This window comes from Scomber scombrus, chromosome 3, assembly GCF_963691925.1.
Source record: "Scomber scombrus chromosome 3, fScoSco1.1, whole genome shotgun sequence".
Lineage (NCBI taxonomy): Eukaryota > Metazoa > Chordata > Actinopteri > Scombriformes > Scombridae > Scomber > Scomber scombrus.
This window is the reverse complement of record NC_084972.1, coordinates 23,579,635-23,601,193: the sequence shown is the minus strand read 5'-3', so window position 1 is coordinate 23,601,193 and position 21,559 is coordinate 23,579,635. Positions and strand designations below refer to the sequence as shown.

The 21,559-nt window shown below is 39.6% G+C and overlaps 1 protein-coding gene across 3 annotated transcripts in view; it reads right to left on the bottom strand.

The window, feature by feature from the left end:
- Positions 1 to 21,559, bottom strand: part of tox2 (TOX high mobility group box family member 2) — a 116,040-nt gene that overhangs the window by 49,929 nt on the left and 44,552 nt on the right. For all 3 annotated transcript variants that reach the window (XM_062415476.1, XM_062415475.1, XM_062415477.1), the window contains exon 2: positions 11,885 to 11,977. In XM_062415476.1, the coding sequence (XP_062271460.1) occupies positions 11,885 to 11,926 (42 nt within the window). In that variant the 5' untranslated portion in view covers positions 11,927 to 11,977. The remainder of the gene's footprint in view (positions 1 to 11,884; positions 11,978 to 21,559) is intronic.

Below are 21,559 nucleotides of genomic sequence, written 5' to 3'. Positions count from 1 at the left end.
GAAAACACAGACAGAGAGAGAGGGAGAGGGTGAAAGGGGGAGGAAGAGGGTGAAGGTGAGAAAGAGGTGGAAAGCTACAGTGAGATGGGGGAGAGGGGAGTAATGTCGAGCCAGGGAATGGAGGGAAATGTTGAGATAGATTGAAGCTTGAGAAAGAAAAGGGACAAGTAAGGCCTGTACAACTGACGCACTTGACACCAGACTCTTGTTTGCATAGCAGAAATGCAAATACATGAGAGGGAGAAAGATAGAGAGAGAGAATGGGAGGGAGAAAATAAAGTGGGAGAGATGCTATAAATAGCTTTGTGTTTGCGTAAAGCCAAACCAATGTCAGTTTGATGCAGGAAGTGCACCAGTCATAGAGGTTATAGAACAACTGTTGACTGGAACACAACGTATCAGAAATGTAGCTTCCTAAAGCCTTCAAATAAGGATGCACATCCAAAACTGCCAAAAATTGTATTCATCCATTAATGGATACGCCTGTCCTACAAAACTACATCAAATGACTTTCAAAAAGTGATTGTTGGTGGTGAAAGTAATTGGGTCGGTTGTTAATGTATCAATCTTGATACAATGTCTTAGTTAATTTACCATGAAACGTAACAGGGCCATGTTTTTAGGTAATTCTACATAGTTTAGCTACATTTATATACCTGGAGTGCAAAGAATATGACAGACACCTCTCTGTATAACACCATATAGTTCAACAACGTCACAAACTAAAGCTTCCAAAATGACCATTAAGTTTTTGCTGTCTTATTATATACTGGCAACTGAGTGTATAGAGTAGAATATTGCTTATTTTGTATTGCTACATTAATGGCATTAAACTACTGTGCATACTATAACAATGTAGTGATGAAAAAAACAAAAAACAAACCAAACCTAATCCTTAAAAAGTATCTAGTTTCAGATCAGTTTTGTTACAATTGCATATTCCTACTATGACGCTTGTTTTGCATTCTGTGCTACAGCGCTTCTAACCTGCGTTGATCTACACGAGATCCTTTTCTCATAAGGTCACTGTGAGCCCAGCTGTGCTTTACTGTATGCACTGAATACCAAGTCTCACAACCGGTAACTGCAGACAGGTATGTTTTAGATTTAAAGAAAGATGAGGCAGGAGAGATGGAGAGAGAAGGACTTAACCCTCCTTCTAGTCTCTTTCCATGGTTACAGCATGCGCCTCCCTAGTTTTTCACTCCAGCGTAACTAATCGCGTGTCAGTCAATGTGCCGATGGAAAGAGGCAGCAGTCAAAATACCTGTGTCAGAACTGTGGTCATTAGAGCATTCAATGACTTGCTGGCAGGCACACACACATACACACACACACACACACACACACACACACACACACACACACACACACATGTGAATGCACGCACACATGCATAAAGGCATAACCAAAGCACAGAGAGCATGGGGGATGGTGTGCTATAAAGAAGATATGGATTGCCTTTGTGTGTATGTGTGAGAGTGTGTATGTGTGAATATCTCTGCTGCTGCATGTGTATTTCACCTTTATGTGTTCCTTATGTGAATGCATGTTTGCAAATTGTGTATATACAATTTGAGCTTGCATGCATTATATTCTTGGCTCGCATGTGTGCACATTGCATGCGTGCCTTCGTGTTTGTGTAATGTATCCTGTCCAATAATACACACATTGATCCCGGCGAGATAAAGATAACAAAGTTAGACCTTCCATAATATTTATTTTCTCATAACAGACCTGCTCAGCCACGCCCAGTCATATAACTCCATGCAGATGAAATATGGTCTTCATTACCTTTAAACCTCAACACACAGAAACTAGTGAGGAGAAACAGAATTGCCCTTCTTTCTCGACTGAAAGAGCAAGAAATGAATTGGAGCAGCTGAGATTTTTTTACATTACCATGACAAATACGGCGAAATGGGGAAGAGAGAGAGAGAGAGAGAGAGAGAGAGAGAGAGAGAGAGAGAGAGAGAGGGAGAGACAGAGAAAAAGAGAGGGAGGGAGACACATGACGACAGACAGAAAAGGGCAGATCAGACAGAAAGACCAAATTGTGTAGAAAAAAACAAAAAAACAAATCAGCTCAATTTGTGCTCGACTGTAAGCTGTGAGCTGAGAGGAGAAATAAAATAAGGCATTTAGCTAGGGATCATGTTAAACCATGCAAGTGAATGAGTCCCCAGAGGAGAGTGTTCCCTCTCTTGCTTATGATGGACTTAATTGCCTCTATCAGTGTTAAGATATAACATTCATCTCAGGTTTATTGCTCGGCTTTATGGTCTTGTCCATCACATTGAGGGGTTTCAAGAGGCAGGCCACTCCTCAAACGGCACCTTATAATAATGAGACAGATCAGAAAGCAATGAGGAGAAGAGGGAAAAAAAGAATCATTTATATTTGAAAAATTAGCAAATTTTACAAGAAATCTGGATGAGTAGATCTGGTATGTGAGTGAGCCGACGGAGCAGAATGGTTTTGATGGTATGCTGGATGGATTACTCTTTGGTTTCTGGGTCTTTCAAAATGCACAGTTCGTCGGGCTAAAGGCACACACATATCCCCCACCTCTGACCTCCGAAAGCTCTGGGTAGGTGTAGGGTTTCAGATGGCCACACAATCGTACCATTGTGCTCCTGTTAACACAATGAAAACACAGCTAACACATCGTTGACATTCAGCTACCCCCACTCTGCCTAACCTTGACTTCCAACACAACTCAGGTGGAACACAGAAATGGATAATCAAACTATACAGAACTTTAACAAGAACTCAAATACAAGACACCAAAACATATTGTTGGTAGTGTAGAAATAACTATAATGGGTTTTGCTTCTACATGGAACAAACAATGAGGAATATTTAACATACAATCAAAGCCTGAAATGCTCCTAGGTGAAAGTGACATGGACATATCATTTCATTTCTTTAAGATGGGTCTCTGATCTCCTAAAGCAGGCTGCTTCTCATCACATGAGGGTTTGAGAACCCATGTCTGCGTGTTCCATTAAATCTATTAAATCCACTTGCATTATATCATAGTGCTTACCACACAATAGGAGCCTTTCAAGGGCAGTCCCAGAGGAAGCCAACAAAGGGCCCTCTCTTTCAGGGACTAGTCAAGTAATTCAGAAAGAGCCAAACACAATTTTGTGTGTGTCTGGATCTTCTTCTTCAGCAGACCCACAAGCACAATTTCACCAAGTCAAGGAAGAGGCTGTCACAAAGGAGGAGGAGAGCAGAAAAAGAGAGCAGATTTTTTTTCTCTCTCGCAAGTGCCTTATTTAAAAGACACAGGGCCTTGTGTATAAGTATTCTTCCCTAAAATAGTGAGGACAAAAAAAAAGCACAGACCTAGAAAATAATGCCAAGCAGCAATTTACGAGCAAATGAGGCCTGGTTGTATTCAATAGATACGCTTATGTGCATCACTATTTTTTTAACGATGATATTTTGCAAAACTCTTAAATTCAGTGACAATGTTTTTTTTTATGAACAGTACCAGTGTTTCTAAAATGTTAATTTATAGTTGACTATAAGGATATATCAATATTACGGAAAAATAAATAACGGTTAAGCCAAAGTTAGCGTTACGCAACTAAAACATTTAGGCTAGGAAAGGCAGTGAATAAAGTTACTAAAAAGTTTAATTGCATGTCTGTGACAGTACTTGAATTCAAGTCTCCTTCGTAAATGTCAGACATGCCACACGCCCATCCCTGTCCACAACTTCTCCATCCTTCAATACATAACTTCCTTAAACATTGGCACTTGACATAAGTCACAAGGTAAAGAATCATCCAATATGGACATAATTCTTAGGTACACAGGGTTGGTCTGTCTCTCACGTTTCCTAACGTTTCATGTTTCATGTCCTATCTAAAAAAAACAACAACTAAAAAACAACAGCGCCGCCATTGGCTAGGGAAATTCGGATTTCCCTAGCCAATTGTCGTAGACAGCACCACCATGTGGACAGTTGTAAAACACTTCACCATTGCTAAAATCTAGAAGACAAATACCAAAGCAATCCTGCAAAGTTTGAACTATTGTACCTGTAGATGGTACAGAAACATTATAAATTGATATGGCAGATATGATATAAATAGCACTCTGAGCTACATTAAAGCACTTTGAGCTGCATGCAAAGCACTTTGAGCAGTATTTCTTGTTTGAAAGATACTATACAAATACAATTATTATTATGGATTGATAAAACCTAGTGGTCTGAACCCTAACTCACTTGAAATTTTGAACAAATCATGTTTGTACAAAGCCTTAATATGCCAAGACAGGATTTTGGTATTCTCCATAAATCATGGCTTCCAGTTGCCAATCAGATTTGTTTTTCACTGTGTATTTTAAATCAGATCCAGATGCATTTTCTGTTAAAATAACACATTTAGAAGACTGTGCAGTACTGCATACTGAATGCTGTCTAGTTTAACATGAACTTTAGGGAAACTTTGTTTAAACCTGCTCACCTTTTTTATGTTTGTGCACTGACATTTATGGCCAATTCCATTTAAATCACAATTATTGTCTCTTCCTTCATCCTGCAGTGCAGTAAAGCATAACTTCGGCTGTATCAGATCTTCTTTCCCAAGGCGCCAACCTGGTGTGCACAAGTACAGTAATTTTCAAACATGCATGAAAACACACAATATTGCACCACCAGGGGGGAAAAAACCCTTCTTTTTGTATTTGGGAGCTCACCATGTATTTAAATCTAAATACAGCATCCAGCACCATCTAGTTCTGTCGATAGGGCTCAAAATAATTCACTGTTCTTTCATTCACTGCCATGCTGACTCCACATCCAGCCTCTGCCACTAGCATTCAGGCAGAATTTTCTATTACCAATCTAATTGCATATTCCACCCTGACAAGAGCTCATTAAACCTTAATTATACACATGTTGTTTTCTACAAACATCTCCATTTGGGTCTCTCTGCCTTGTAATTGTTCAGGAGGGACAACCAGTTGAGATTTCACAGATTGAGAGTGGAGAAGAGGGAGAGAGAGTGAGAAAGAGAGAAAGAGAGAGGGAGAGAAAGGGAGGTAAAGGGAAAGAGAGAAAGAGAGAGAGGAGGAAAAGAAAAAAAAATACCAGAGAAAGACAGGGAGAGAGAGAGAGGAGTGTCTGGAAGTAGGTCATGCCTCTCCATAAACAAGGCATGGTTTCTAAAATAATATACCCATCCAGTGGAAGTAATGCCAAACAACTGAGCGAATGTGGAGCTCATGTAATATTTACAGAGCACTAATACATAGATGGCAGGTCTTTTTCTCAGCAACCCCCCCCCCCCCCCCCTCCCTTTCCAAAGCCAGAGGTTTCTTTTTTTTCATCTGCTTTTTTTCCTTCTTGCCATTTGAATTTCAGAGAAAGCCAACTACATTGATATGGCAGGGAGGAGGGGAGGTTGGACGGGTGCTAAGATGTTGAGTTCCCCTCACTTTCTTTCTCCCTTCTTTTTGCCTCTCTCTCTCTCTCTGCATCTCTCTCCCTCTCTCTCTCTGTGCATCTCTCTCCCTCTCTCTCTATCTCTCTCCCTCTCTCTCTCTCTCTCTCTCTCTCTCTCTCTCTCTCTCTCTCTCTCTCTCTCTCTTTTGCTCCTCTTCCTCCCTCCATCAGTCTGCACATTGACTTTGGCTGTGATGTTTTTTTCTTTTCTTCACATTTGTTACATTTTAGCGAGGGAAAGTGGGCCTTAATCCAGACTCTTTGAGGCATGGGCGATGATATTACTGTGGAGAATCAGCCTTTTAAAGACTTCTTTAAACTCCAGCTGCTACTGTAAGGTCACCGAGCACTTGTTCAACGTCGGGCCCAGCATGATGCTTCTGAGCTCGGGACTAACTGGCTGTGTCGACTCCAGGCTGGGCTTTCTGGGCTTTTGACAGCGCCTGGCAATGCTACTGCAAGAGACACTGTAAAGAATACCTCTGCAGCATTTGTGCATGTCCAAGTCCTGTGAGGAAAATACAGTTTGCTGATTTTTATTATTATTATTTGATGCAGGAGATATGAAGTAACCTATCTGATTTGGCAGCTAAACTACTGGCTATATAGTATAAATACTTGATGGGTGTATCGTATAATACTTAGTTATAAAGAGCATGTAAGGTCAGTAGCTTGAAGTCTAGTGTATGGTGAGTGTTTGTCACTCACAAAAATATAGAAATCATGTTGTTACTAAACAAAGATGATTGTAGTTGCATTTTTTGCTACTGTGCATTTTTGCATTTTACAATCTACCATAAATGGGAGGATTTTATCCTATTTTAGTTGTTTAAAACATATTCTTCATATGGAAAATTATACAGGAATACTGTTACTGTAATTACACATTTTAAACCAAAGTTACATTGTAGGGTTAGGTGCCAATTCAATATAATATTGTTTTTAAGAGTACACATAACATTTTTATGTGAAGACTTTATGTTATTATTTCACATTGTTTTACAAATGAATGACTCTCCACAGATTGTAATCTAAAATTAACCAAAATTACCTATTGAAGTTTGTGTGAAGAATGTTGTGTGAAGTATAAACTTGATTATGTTACAGATCATTTTGAATATATTTGCTTTATATTGATATATCTGAGAATATGACCATTCATATTATAATATTAATCTCAGCCATATCAACTACTACACTGATTATTAGAGGTTTTACCAAAAAAACCTAATGGAGCATTGTTTTTAATACTATATTTATGTGGGTTATGTTCATGACACCTTAAAATGAGATTCTTTTGACAATCTGTGTCCACATGAAATTAGATGTCCATCACTGACCATCCGGTGTCACCACCATTTAGCACCCAAAAAGCATCAAGTGTCCAATCTGAGCCTCTCAGTCATTGCTGGGGACTTCCTCAGCCTGTCAGTGTTGACACTTACAGTATGCATCATTGATACCCACCCAGCAGCAGAAAATAAATAGCCTGCCATCAGATCTCTCCTGCTTTGCAATGTTACAGTTATCTTGGCAATGTTATGTTTTTTTTTACAGCAGACATTTGTTTTGTGTCTCTGTTTTGTTTGTTTATTCAGTTGGTTAGTTAAAATATTCCATTCTTAGCACAATTACAGTGGAACATCACTCAGCTCTCGCCAACATCAAACATGCTCACTGTACGGTGTGATGCGAGCCATGTCAAGATAAACAAACATGACATATTAAACAGGAAAATGAGTCACTCACTTATTATCTCACCAAAATAAATCTGGTAAACACTAATTATAACAACCTGAGCCTGATTCTGACTGATTCAACCCTGCTCTCTGGCTGTATGTATGAATGTACAGTGTGTGTGTATGTATGTGTGTGTGTGTGTGTGTGTGTGTGTGTGTGTGTGTGTGTGTGTGTGTGTGTGTGTGTGTGTGTGTGTGTGTGTGTGTATGTGTGTGTGTGTGTGTGTGTGTGTCTGTGTGTGTATGTATGTGTCTGTCACATTCTTCTTCTACTGCTGCCTTAATAGGCAATCTCTTAGATATTCGCTACAGAATAGCGCTCATGCAATATTAATATCACACCAAAATATGGAAGCCCGAGCCCCCACTCTATCTCTCACTCCCTACATAATTGACTATGCAAGGCTCCAAATCAGCTTGGAGAAAGAGAGAAAGACACAGAGACAAAGCAGGAGAGAGAGAGAGAGAGAGAGAGAGAGAGAGAGAGAGAGAGAGAGAGAGAGAGAGAGAGAGAGAGAGAAGGGGGGGGGGTTGAGAGACAGAGACGGAGGGAGAGGGAGAGAAAGAAAGGAAGAGTAAGACATGTAAAAACCAAGGGAAAGAGACAAGAGGAAAAAGAGAAGGAATCCTTAGACGATCCTGTCATCTCTGCGCTATAGCAGATTCTGAACCTTCACCTTATATCACTGTCAAGGCAGTGGCGCTAAAACAACAACAACAGTAACAACAGTAGCTCAAACTGTTTGACTCCCTGCAAAGAATGCACTGTTGCTTATCCAACCTGGACTAAAACAAACCTCCATTCAGTACAGTAGCTTTTAGTTTTCATTGTGCATTAACATCATAGTGTTTCAGTATTTTATTGTATAGATTATTGGCTGTCCAATACAGATTACAATAAAACTCGAAAATGTGACACCATGCATGCATGCACGCACCAGGTAGGAGTTAACCCAACTTTACTGACGTGGCAATGGGTCACTGAGTACAGACACACGCTGTGCATCCAACCATTGTTTAAACTCTCAGTACTTTATTTTGAATTCTAATGGAGATCCCAAACTTTCCATGGATAGTAAATATGTCAGAATGAATTTGGGAGAAATGGGTATTAAATAATACAAAATACCTCCAGAAAATCTCAATTTGATGAAATGGTGCAGTCATAAAAACATGGAGTATTGGATTTGAAAATAAACATAGATTCAATAAAATGGACAGACTACATATGATACTGTCGACCAGTTCAGAATCAATCTTCCCATCTAACTCCTAGCAAGAGAGTTAATATGCATTTTTACCAAAATGTCCAACTATTGCTTGAAAGGGCACATATCATGCACATTTCCAGGTTTATATTTAAATTATTTTGCTCTCCAGGAATATCTTTGCATGATTTACAGTTAAAAAAACAAAAAAAAAACCTTTTTCATCTTATACTGGTTCTTTATGCAGCCTGTCAGTTCAGCCTCTTTCTGAAACATGCTGTTTTAGCTCCTGTCTCTTTAAGGCCCCTTCCCAATATGTTCTCATTGGTCAGTTCTGGTAGCTGCATCTACAAACTTCCATTGGCTCGTGAAGTTACATAAACAAACTGAAGTAGTAGGATATCACCTATTTTTCTTATTTCCTCAAAATGTCAACTTCTTAAGCACATCCATACATAATCTAATCCAAAATATGCAAGTGGAAAATGAGAACAAGCTATTGAATAACCTTAGCAACAAAGGCGTTGAAAACGATCTGATGTCATCACAAGGGGGAAGTAGTAGTAACTTTGCAAATAAAGCTTTCAGTGCAGGCTGAAGCTCTGGCTTTTGACTTGCAGGCAGCATTTTTACATTTTTTCACTCAGGATTTGGACCTTTGACTATGTTTAATATAGACGTCTGGCATTATACCAGTATAAAAATAATTTAAAATCACACAAATCCCTGTTCCCTTTAAGTATTTAGGTCAGTAAGAGATCAGTAATGTCTGTAATTCAGTAAGTTTGGTTTATTGTTCAGTCCCTTGAAATATGCTCACAGTCAAGGCACTTATTTTAGACACACATGCATGCATTTTGAACACTACACAGTGTACGCTTGTGAGTTTGGGGACAGATTCATATGAGCCAAAGAGCACTGCAATAAAGTGCATGTTCTATTTCAGGGCAGAGTTTCCCCTCAAAGCCACTAATCAAACAAAAGCTCCCCTTATTCATGTACATGCAGGGATGGCAAGATCACAGAGGAGTGCTGGGGGTCAAGCCCTCTGCACGGAGCATTTCTAAAAAAAAAATGAACTGTAGGCATTTAGAGTCATAATAGATGTTGAAAGAAAGAAAAGGAAAAGGTTGCGGGGGCAGAGCTGGTGGTTGGGGGAAGGGGGGGGGGGGCAGTGCACCTTGACAGGAAACATAGAGGTGAGGAGCAGGAGTTGGAGGTTAGTTTGACAGAGAGAAAAGAAGTGGTGGTGGTAGTGGTGGTGGAAGAGGTGGGGTTGGGGGGTGGGGGGGTTGCTGCGGAAGTGCCAAGCCCACTTTTAACTGAACCAAGGGTGGGTGGTGAGTGGCGGTGGGGTGAGGGATGGGGGGGGGGGGGGCAGAGATAGAGATCAGGGGAAAATAAAAGGGGTGTGCAGGGGAAGGAAGAGGGGAGGAAGGAGAGAATGGGTGAGAGGAGCTGGGGGGTGAGAAGGGGAGTGGGGGAGGAGGGGGGACCTACTGCACCTTGACACTTGCTCTCACCGCAGCACCTGATAAGTGCAATGGAAAAACGTCTGGTTTCCTCCTGCATGTTAAGTGGTTTATGTTCTCCTCCTCTCCATGCAGTCTGTAGCTACAGTGTGCTACTGTACTGACACTATACCCAGGTAATAACAGACAAAAGGAAATGACAGAAAACCAAAGATTGAGGGAAAAAATAGCACATATTGTCTTCTCTTGTGTTTTGTTCTGTTTTTTCTTTTTTTTTAAATTCTAATCTGTGCAAGAGATGTAATCTTAAAGTAAATTTTCCTTCACTTACATTAATCTTTATCCATCATTTTTTAACGTGTGCCTCTTCATTTCGCAAATAATTCCTAGCTTCAGATGTAGAGTTTAATTTGCACAACAGAGGATCAGATGGATGTGGATATATATCTTTACCTCACACATGTCCTGACAAGGAAGTCATTCCCATGATTTGTAAGTGTGTTTCTCCACAGAACAGCATTAACAATATTCACTTTAGATAACATATGATTCCAGGCTCTGGGAGAGGATGGGTTTCTTAGAAATGCTTTGTTAGCACTCTCCCCCTTGATAAATGATTTAGGACATATGGCCAGGGACATCAATATAATCTCTGTTGTAATTAAAAAAAGGTGTGCACCAACAATATTACATAGCTTTCGCTTTGTCTGGCTCTGTTTCTCTCTCTGTCCTCTCTTCTTCTCTCTCTCTCTCTCTCTCTCTCTCTCTCTCTCTCTCTCTCTCTCTCTCTCTCTCTCTGTCTCTCTCTCTCTCTCTCTCTCTCTCTCTCTATCTCTCTCTCTCTCTCTTTCTCTTTCTCTCTCTCTTCTTCACTCACCCACTCTTCCTCTCACTGAGCCCTGGAGCAGTGAAGAGATAATTCAAAAAGCACTTGCATGGAGTGAAACATGAAAAAGGGAGACATATGAAATTAAATTCTCTCTTTTCAGTCTATTGTTCTTTCATTTTCTCTCCTTTGTTACATAAATGCATAAATGCATAAAAGCAAGGCAAGCTAGATTCTAATTATGATTTACACAATACTAAAAGATTTCTTTTTTTATTTTATTAAAAAATGAAAGAAAGGTTTCACAAACAGTAGACTAACTGTTCCAGCACTTTGTCAAAGTCAAAGTACTGCAAGTGATGCATTACTGAACTTCAATAAACTTCTTTTTTGTGTCCTAATAAATAATTATATTTGAAAAAATATAACAATTGGAAAATTAGACTTTGATGTCCCAATACAGCTGCTTTTTAACAAAAGAAGTAAAAAAAAAAAAAAATATTAGATTGTTTATAACTAATAGATGCATTAATATTAGCCCTTCCTTTTTAAAATAACCAAAAGCCAGTCTGAAGTAGAAGCACGGTATCCAGAAAGCCACACATTTCTTTGTTCTGTACAAATATACAGTAGGAGGCAGTCGGTTGGCCTATGAAGCAACGTGCCTCGGTGAGAAGCTACCAGGCAAATACCACACAAACCACCAAGTCAGATGGGTTCTTTATTGGGAGCCTTGTGGCCGCCAATGATGGTTTGGGGATGGGGGACTGAGCAGGTCTATAAGAGTGAGCGTGGGAAGATGACAGGGTTGAAGGATGAGGAAGAGGTCATGGTAGTTGAGGATGATGTTAAGTTTAACTTTAGGTTGTCTTGTTTCCTGGTCATGATTTGAGTCCAGATATTGTTGATTGTCCTTAGCAGTTGTTCTAGTGTAGAATCTTACTACCACGGGATCAATTATCCCCGGGTATTGTGTGTCCAAGGCAGGTAAGAAAACCTTGAACCCATGAAATACTTAAAATGGCCAAGTCTACATTGTTGCTACTCATTGTATGTTACATGTTAAATATGGCATGTATGTACATGTAGGCATGGATGAGACCAAGGGGTGACGGAACAAGGGTGGGGTGGGGGGGGGGGGGGGGGGGGGTGGGACTGGTGGACATGAGTCTTACCCCAGTAGAGGGCAGTCTCTTGCCGTCAGGGTTCGGGCGCATGGGCAGGGAACTGTACAGCCTCACACCTCGATCTGCAGCAGCGTATCTGTTCTGAGAGGGGAGAGAGACGCAGAGACATTTTAAGTATATTTTCTTGCTTACACTCAAAAAATAGCACAGATCAAGCACTTGAAGGACTACTTACAACATTACAGCAAAAAAGTTGGGGTAAAGTTAAAGTTGAGTTAAATTTGCTTCAAAGAAAATTAGATTGAAAGTTTTAAAGTCCAATGCTGGATTTAGTTTTCATCCAAAGATGAAGGATCATACAGTACAACCACTGTAGATACTGTAGCTCTGTTCTCTGTCCTCATTTGAGTTTTTGTGTGATTTTTGTGCCAGTTTCATACATTTCCGCCAAGTCAGAGAGCCTTCACATTGGCTGCCATGTTAAATCACATCACCTCATGGTGATGTACCACACATAATAACTGGATAAGGGAGGCTCAGCAGCGGCACTAATGGAACTAAGCTGTTGTGATCATAGCCAGGGTTCCTGCGCTCCACTGTACTCTACTGACTCCATTTTTCTATACATTACACAGCTGATAATTACAGTGTAAAGGGTTCTAAGCCTGCTGTCTCCTCCCTTCACTTCCCCATGTGGGTTTCAGCCTGAAGGAATGGTGGCAAAGCCCTCAGTACTTGGGAAGCTAATCATTTGCAACAAGAGGTCCCTGCCAGGGAAAGACGGTGTAGCACAGTGGGGTTCACACTGTGGCCCACAGCCGCAGCAGGGGTACATCTCAAGATTCACTTCAAATCTCACTCTCTCTAGCTCACTCATTGTCTTCAACTCTCTTCTCACTTCACTCTCAACTATACATCTCACTGCACCTGATATTTCGTTATTCTCACATTAACATCTCTCTTCAGTAACGTGGTCAACAGTCATCTGACTTGTGATAGTGATAACCTGTTACGTGTGTGTGTGTGTGTGTGTGTGTGTGTGTGTGTGTGTGTGTGTGTGTGTGATTGATAAAATGAGCTACATCCTTTTCTCTCAGGTGTTTGAGAGCTTTTACATCTGCACACTCCTGTGTTAAAATGCATGTTGCCAGCGTTGATGTGAAAACCGGTTTGTTGTGAATAAGAATATGAAACATGAATTTAAAATGACTACGGATTGGAGCCTGCTAAATACAGTGCATGATTGCTTTGCCACTCTTTATCCATACATCATCCAAATGAGGACGAGATGTAGATTATTTTGGGAGAAAAAACAATAGCAGATAGCACATTATCTCTCTCACGCACACTTACTTTATAACTTTCTTTTCTCTCTCGCCTTCTTCTTTTTAACATTCATTATGACCTCGCCACACACACACACACACACACACACACAAGAATGTATGCGCACAAAAACACCCAGACGCACATGTAACCACACAGACATAAAAGCACTGAAGGGCAGGGATTCAGATTGCTATGCAGTGAGACATGCAGTATTTAACGATTGAGTGAGAAAACATCCCTCAAATAACCAAAACTGAACCTGCCTTTCATTTCTTGTCAGTCACATGTTGCAGGCAAACATGCATCCCGTATACACATGAGTATAGTAGCCTTTGCATTTAAAGTGGAACTTCTTTAAACATACCTTTGCAGATTGCCTTTATGTGCCTAAATGCATAGACATTACCATGCAGTGAAACCCACATGCAATGTCTGCAAAAGCATAAGTAGCATATTCAAGAAAAACAGTAGCAGATTCAAAGAGCATGATTTATACTCTATAAGCAGCCTTCTATACAGCGCAGTGTGTATATTACCAGTATGCTGATCTAATGGCTTAGGCCTATATCACAGACTGTATACAGTGCAGGCAATCCCCTGAGGCACAGTGAAAGTACTTGCTGTGTAAGGTTTTGATTCCTGTGCTCATTATGAAAGGTGAAAACAGATGAGTAGACAGCAGTGGCCATCTTGTCGATATGGTTCGCATAATGATGATGCAGCGTTATTAAAGAGCGTTATTAAACAGAACTTTCCTCAGTGCTGCACCGTCCCGATAAACAACAACCTAAAAAAACAGGAGTAGCCTATGCTACAACTGCATATTTATGAAATGTGCATCTAAAATGTTCCCAGATTGAAACATTTTGATGGGTTATTTTATTGAAATGTGTGAGTTTTTACAGTATTTATCCATCTGAAGTGTGATTGAAGGGTCAGAATCAGCAACATGACCCGGTATGTTGCTCTTGCACATCATCCAGACAAAAATGTCTTTTCCCCTCCACCTTGCTGAGGAGCTACTGTACACTAACTCCATCTCTCACTGGAGACTTTTCCTTTTGTGGCTTGTTAGGTAGCTTGCCAGCATCACAGCTAAATGAATTCCTCGCAGAATAGCTGCTTTAGCCAGCGAAGGAGCCACAGTAAGTGAATGTTTGATATTTCTCTAGTGTGCCAGGCTAATCTGGCCCTGTGGCATGCCATTACGGGGCTAATAACAGCTGTCTGCGGCCTGGAGGGGACACAAGCAGACCTGGCTGCGCTAACTGGCCCTGACAGACTCATTAGGAGTGCTGGCACCCAGAACAGCAACAGCCAAACTCCTCACATTTCCTTGCTGGCTCACAACAGTTTGCAAGTGCAAAAAGCATTGTTCTCAACACTTGTTCTCTGACACCTTTCTTTTGTTTTCTGGTCCTCACTTCATGCACCCTCACCCCTGTCACCTCTCTTTCACTTTCTGGCTGGCTTTGGGTCTCTGTGTTCTGTGTTACATCTACCAAAACCAGATGCTGCCAGCCGTTTACCATCTCTGCTCAACACCATGCTGAGTCTAGCCTCTTATTCTTTTCTTAATTTCACCCACCCACACTTTAGCTCTGACCGAAATAGAGCACAAGGCAGAGTTCACTTGTTTGTTCACACTGCTGTAATAATCCCTGATAAAAGTACAGGTAAATAAATTGATAGATGAAAAAATAACTCTGAAAGACAGTTTCTAACTACCTTTTGTGTGCAGCCACAGGAAGATGCTGCACCACACCAGGAAGAGGCTGGCATCCTCTGAACCTTGTATCAGTTACTGTAGCTGGGCCTGTTTGAGGACAAGAGGGACTTCCCCAGGCAGACAGCAAAAGCAAACATTAGCCTGTCGCTTGGCAGGGTTGAGCCAATCAGTACAAGCAGAGCAGGCAGACAATAAACACAGCGAGCCAGTAATGGTCATCTGTATGTAGAACCATTAACAATAGGGGGAGGGATACAAGTTGGGCTGTGATATGCACTGTCACACGACTCCTGCCATGTGACAAGAACTTTTATGCTTACGTACGGATTTATACAGACATGATACAGCCTGCACTGATGCACATGACAGACTCAGATTGTGTCTGACTCAAGTGGAAAAGTATATCTGCCATGACAAGATGAAGCCTGATGCTGTGGAATTTTTCAAACTATAAAGAGTGATTGAAAACCTGCTGATTAAGAAGCAAGTTAATATTATCAGCCAATATCAAATGATCAAATATGTCAATAACAACATGTATATTGGCAGATATGAAAACTTTCATTTCTGCATTAAAAGTTTTTTCTAGTTTGAGTCATGCTTTTGAAATATTTATTGATTCAAGAATATGTTTGATTTTTTGGAAACAGTGACAGACATTTTTCACCGTTTTCTCACTTTTTTTATAAACCAAATGATTAATCATTAATCAGGAAAATAATCAGCAAGTGAATCAATAATGAAAATAATCATTAGTTGCAGCCCTACAGTAAACTGTAAAATATGTTTACTCAGATATATAGCAATTTTTTTCAAATACTATATACATATCAGATATACTATGTTTGCTCATGTTATGTTTTTATGTAAAATAGAATTAGGGGGAAAAAAGAAAAAATATTCAGAAGCTTACAAAAGCACAGTGGGCACTGCAGTACATCTACTCATTAAATATCAACGCTAGCTTTGCCTTTTTATAGGCTGTGGTGCTGGGGCACTGTAAAGCCAAAGGCACAGCTGTGGGGGTATAGTTACCTGTAACGTTAGCTGTTGCATGTTATATTATTTACGCAGATCTGGACTTAATGGAACACATGTGTCTGTAGCCGACATTCTTCCCAGATTAGCTGAAAGGCCTGCACACATCGGAGTCCACCGATGAGAGGAATGCGAGGCCTCAACAGTCTTATGGGGAAACCTAATCACTCTACGGTACACAGTACTTACATGAACTAAGTAATGTATGCGCTCACACAACCACACGTGTACATACATACACTGTTTGTACATTACTGAGACAGTGCCTCATACTGTATGTACAGTATGCACTCAACAATGCATGTATGCTGACATCAGACAATCAATAATACAAAACATTACTCTCATTCCAAATAGCCACTCAGCCCCTCACAGTTCAATTCTGCTCCCTTTAGAGTTGTTGTAACTAATAAAACACATTATCCTGTCAGTTCTGTTGCATAAACATATTACATAATATCAGTCTGATTTCTAGCAGTGGTGGTCTAACAGTCAATATCAGAGCATGAATCACTTTTTCTGTGGTTTTTTAGAGACTTTTGTCTGAGACAAACCCGACTGCAATGTGCAACGTTGGTTTGCATATTGCATTGAGATGAATCATTTTCCTTCATAAATCTTTCACTAAATGTCGTATTTAATTTGACGACAGATGATTCAGGTATTATTTCTTTCATGCTTTACATGTGGTTTTCATTATTTTAGCTTTAGTATTATACTGTTAAACACAGGTTAAATCTAAATTTTAGTTTTTAAGGATGCATGTATTAAAATCATACTTGAATTAAAATAATGAATCTCTCAGACTTATAGTGATTTTAAGGCTTCTCAACTTTATGGAAACAACTTTTCTTTGCAGGCACTCGGGAAGGATTCAATGACATCTTTTGGTGTTAATTTATCACCATCTGTGAGTTCCAGCCTAAAGACCTTGAAGACACTGATAATTAAATGTTGTTTATTTCAAAGAGAACAGACTTTAACTGAATACCAGCAACTATAATATATGAGCAGAGAAGGAACTTACACTTATATATGGCACAGGGTTCTGGTTTAGAAATGTGTAGTTAATTCCACCCTTTTACAAAGAATTCTATACTAATGTGATATAGTCAATCAATACAAAGCATTGATGCAGCATGCTGTATACAGTATTTTTAGACCTTCAACAAATACTTGATTAACGGATTAGTTGATGGACAGAAAATTACCTATTTTGATAATCATTCAATCATCAATTGTTTTAATCATTTTTAAGCAAAAAATATATACAATGGTTTTGGACTGTTGATCATATGAAACAGGATATTTAAAGATGTCACCATGAGCTCTAAGAAACAAGAAAAAAAATGTTTTCCATTATTTTCTGACATTTTATAGACCAAATAATGAATCAGTTAAAGAAAATAAATAACCGATGATCAATAATAAATTGTTAAGTGCATCTGTAGTATTTTTGTTCAATTTTCAGTAAATTGACATGATTTTGAGTTAAGATGGCACCAAGAGGTCACTATGCAGAGATGAATGAACATGAAATAATTCATTTTTACGCAACTCATTTGACAACTGAAGAACTTTTCTTAATTCATTATAGGTGCCTGCAGTGAGAGACACACACTGATAAGGTTGTGTGTGTGTGTGTGTGTGTGTGTGTGTGTGTGTGTGTGTGTGTGTGTGTGTGTGTGTGTGTGTGTCTGTGTGTGTGTGTGTCTGTGTGTCTGTGTGTGCGTGCGTGTGTGAAAGAGGTGCCAACTAAGGCCTAACCAGTTCAACCATAACCAGGACATGAACTCAGGGTCTACCTGCCTTGGGCCACTTCTGACACATACTAGTGATCACACCATTGGGAATATCCAGCCAACGGCAGTGTTTGAGCCATGGCTATTAATAGCTGACTGCAGTCATTCTCCATCCAAACATAGTGTACACACGTATATGTATGCATGTGTGTACATGCTCATGCTTGCAATTCTATGGTGGGAACGACTGACTCTATAATAACACCTACAATTCAAATTTAGCAGAGCTTTGCTTGCTGTCAAGTCCCTTTTCTTCTCTTGTAACTGTTCTCTATCACTTCTCACTGTGCCACCACCCTTCCTCTTGCTGCTTTATCTTTTATTTATCTATTTCTCCAATAGTTTTTGTTATTTCACAAATGAACACAGATTATAATTTACACAAAACATCCGGTGAAGATGCTCAAACTGAACCTCTATCTTCAATCTACGTGTTCATCAAATGTATCTCTTTTATTCCTTTTCTCTTCATTTTCAGCTCACACTTGGCATTTCCAGAAATTAGTATGATGTGTTAAAATGCAAATACTGTACATGCTCTCTGTGTGTGAAAATTAGGTCTCCTCTACCCACAGAACATTACATAAAAGAGGCACAACTTGTAGCGGGAAGTCTTTATAGCTTAAAACATCCAGTGTAAGGTTAGGTTAAGGAGGTCACATTTGCCTTTGACTGTGGCGAACCAGTCAATATTGTGGTAGTTCTTTCCCTTCACCAGAGGTCTTGTATTTGTCGAAATTTGACCCATTACCAAATCTGTTTAGGTAACTGTGCTATTTTTTAAGAAATAAGAGTGAAAGTGGTGGTTATGTATCTGCAACATAGTTTGACTTCCCGACTTTGTGCTCATTTCACAAACTTTTATGACACCACTGCTCTCCTTTCTCTTCCCCAGCTCTTTCCTTTTCTTTCTAACTTGACTTTGTGTGTCTACCCGCTACAGACGGCTGTCGCAGAAAGTAGATTCTGTATCTGCTGGAGCAACAATATAGAGCTTGGCTGCTTGCTTTCAGGTGCAAGGCTTGATACGAAATTCCCCATCTAAAATTGTACCAAAGCTTAGCTATTAAGTACACTTGGCTGAGTGGATTATTGAGTGGATTAAATGATGCCTTTTTGAACTCTCCACACAGGAAAATGGAATAAAAGTTATGGATGTAATTAAAGATTTTTCACCAGTCAACGGTCAAGTGCAGTTTGTTGTAGGAACCATCAAAGTGCAAAATTAAACACTAAATTGGTTCAGTCAGAGTGAAAGAAAAAGTAATCAAGCTTCATCTACAGTAAAGCCGACTGTAGGGAAGACAAGCAATCAGTATCTTATTTACATCAAAGGCAGTTTACCAAAGATGCCACAAAGACCTCTATAACACTACAGCTCTTGCCAAGGATAAAATATACTGGAATAACTCCTGATGATAGAAATTAGCTTGCTCTTCCTTCTGTCACTGTCTCTGTCACACACACACGTAGACACACACTTGCCCTTTGTATTACACTTGACACAAAAGCGAAGGAGATGGAGCACATTAATAACGCGCAGTCGGTGCCCTTGCTCTCTCTGAAACAGAGGGCAGAACAGAAACTTTTTATTTTCATTTATGTGTTTTGGTTATTCTTTTCGAAATCCCCCTCATCTTTTTTTATGAGACGTTTCCTGTAGGCAAAACAACATGGTGTTATAACAATACTACTTACAACCAACAGCCGAGGAGCAGAGCCAGCACCTCTGCTGTGCGCTGGCCACAACTAAGTGTGTTACAGGCAGACAACAGATGGTTTGGAGAAGATTTAGCTAATACAAAAACAGGGGATTTTCTTTTTTTTCCTTTTTTTTAATACAAGTACAAGCTGGGGAGAATCATTTCTGAACAAATTGGGATTGCTGAGGAGAGCTGAGACTCCCAAATGTCAAATTGTATTTGACTGTAATGTTCTCTTGTTTCCTTTAAAAGAATTTGCCAAATATCCTATCTGTGTTGCATTATGCAGATTTAGAGTTATTTAGATTTAACATTATAGCAATACTGTTAATAAGACAGGAAAAGGGGCAGTCCTGAAAGGATTGGCTAATTATTTCAGTACTCAAAACAACAAATCAATCATTTATTAAAAAGTACTAAACATTTCCTATACCCAGATTCTCAAATGCCATGATTTGATGCTTTTCCTTTGTTATATTTTATATTGAACAAATATCACAATAAATAATTTAGACAAAAGCTAAATTTCAGTTTAGATGTACTGACTTCAAATGACTGTATTACTTATAAAAGATCTGAGCTGTAGAGGAAGCTGCTGTCTGTGTTGGCCAGTATTGTACAGTTAGTCAGCTTTGGCAACATATTTAGAAGTTCAATCACACATCAGAGGAAGTGAGCGAGAGAGAGAGAGAGAGAGAGAGAGAGAGAGAGAGAGAGAGAGAAGCAGTGAGGATAAGAAAAGACATGGCAGTAAAGACACACAGTACAGAGAGCGAGAGAGATGGAGGAGGCAAGAAGAGAGAGAGAGAGAGAGAGATGGAGATAGAAAGATAGAGGGAGAGAGTTAGTTGAGAGTTGATATGCTGACTACAGGCAGTTGATTTGGTTTCAGAGAGCATTGTTACGGCGCTTTGAATTAATGCATCCCAAAGAGTCCAATTGTGATTCTTGGGCTGTGCTGACAGAATATTTGACAGCCTAGGGTGAGCTGCTGATCTCAGCTGAATCCTCTGTTCTGTGTGTGTGTGTGTGTGTGTGTGTGTGTGTGTGTGTGTGTGTGTGTGTGTGTGTGTGTGTGTGTGTGTGTGTGTGTGTGTGTGTGTGTGTGTGTGTGTGTGTGTGTGTGTGTGTGTGTGTGTGAACGTATGGTTAATAGCCAGCACATTCATATAGCTACACATGTTCAGATTGTGTGAATGTGCAAAACAGCTCACAAGATTATGTGCACAGACTTCTACACACACACAGAGAGACAGACTGGACAGTGTGTGACACCAAGACTAAAATATGAGATATCACATAAATCCTAAATGACGTTTAACTAAGTGCTGTAAACAACCTGAGTATGAAAACAGCTTGCATTGTTGAATTGAGCACATTCACTTAATCAAGATGAAACAGTTTGACCAAGAGTGTTATTCTTTTTTCTTTTCCCTACAGGAAGCATGTTGTCCCTGCGGGCTGCTGAATAAATAAAAAACACAGACAAGCCCAATGCTTCATTACAGGGATGGAAAGGGGGAAAAAAAAGACACTCCATCAAAATAAACCTGCTCCACTCTGCTGGTTCAGTTTGACAGCAGCAGGGCATCATGACAAATAATTTGCTCAAATGTAGATTACAAACCTGCAAACTCTGCAAATACATTAATTATGTTCATGTTAAGCCTCTTCATACCAAAAACATGCTCACTATGCACAGTAAGCTGTAGGTTTTGTTATAGAGGAAGTGTAAGGGTAAGGCAATTGATTGTAACAGCCATACAAAATTTAAAAGTAAAGTGTTTAAAATATTATTACAAAATAGGGTTTACATTGAATACTAATATTTTTGTGAGTGAACATGTTTATCTGGGCTTTTTTTTTAGCCTATATGTGCCTTTAGATATAGCCAACATGGTATATTCATTTAGTTGACACTTTGAAGAAAGTAGTGAAAGCAAATAGATTTTAAAATGTGTAATTATAGAAAATTGTATACAGCATGCATGTTTTTCAACATTCCTTCAAGGTCTAATCCTGTGTGCCTGTTCAGTTTGCACAATGAAACTACAAGTTGTAAAAAAGTCACCGTACCAACAGGACTGTAAACAGTAAACTTGGACTCAAATTTGACACGCAA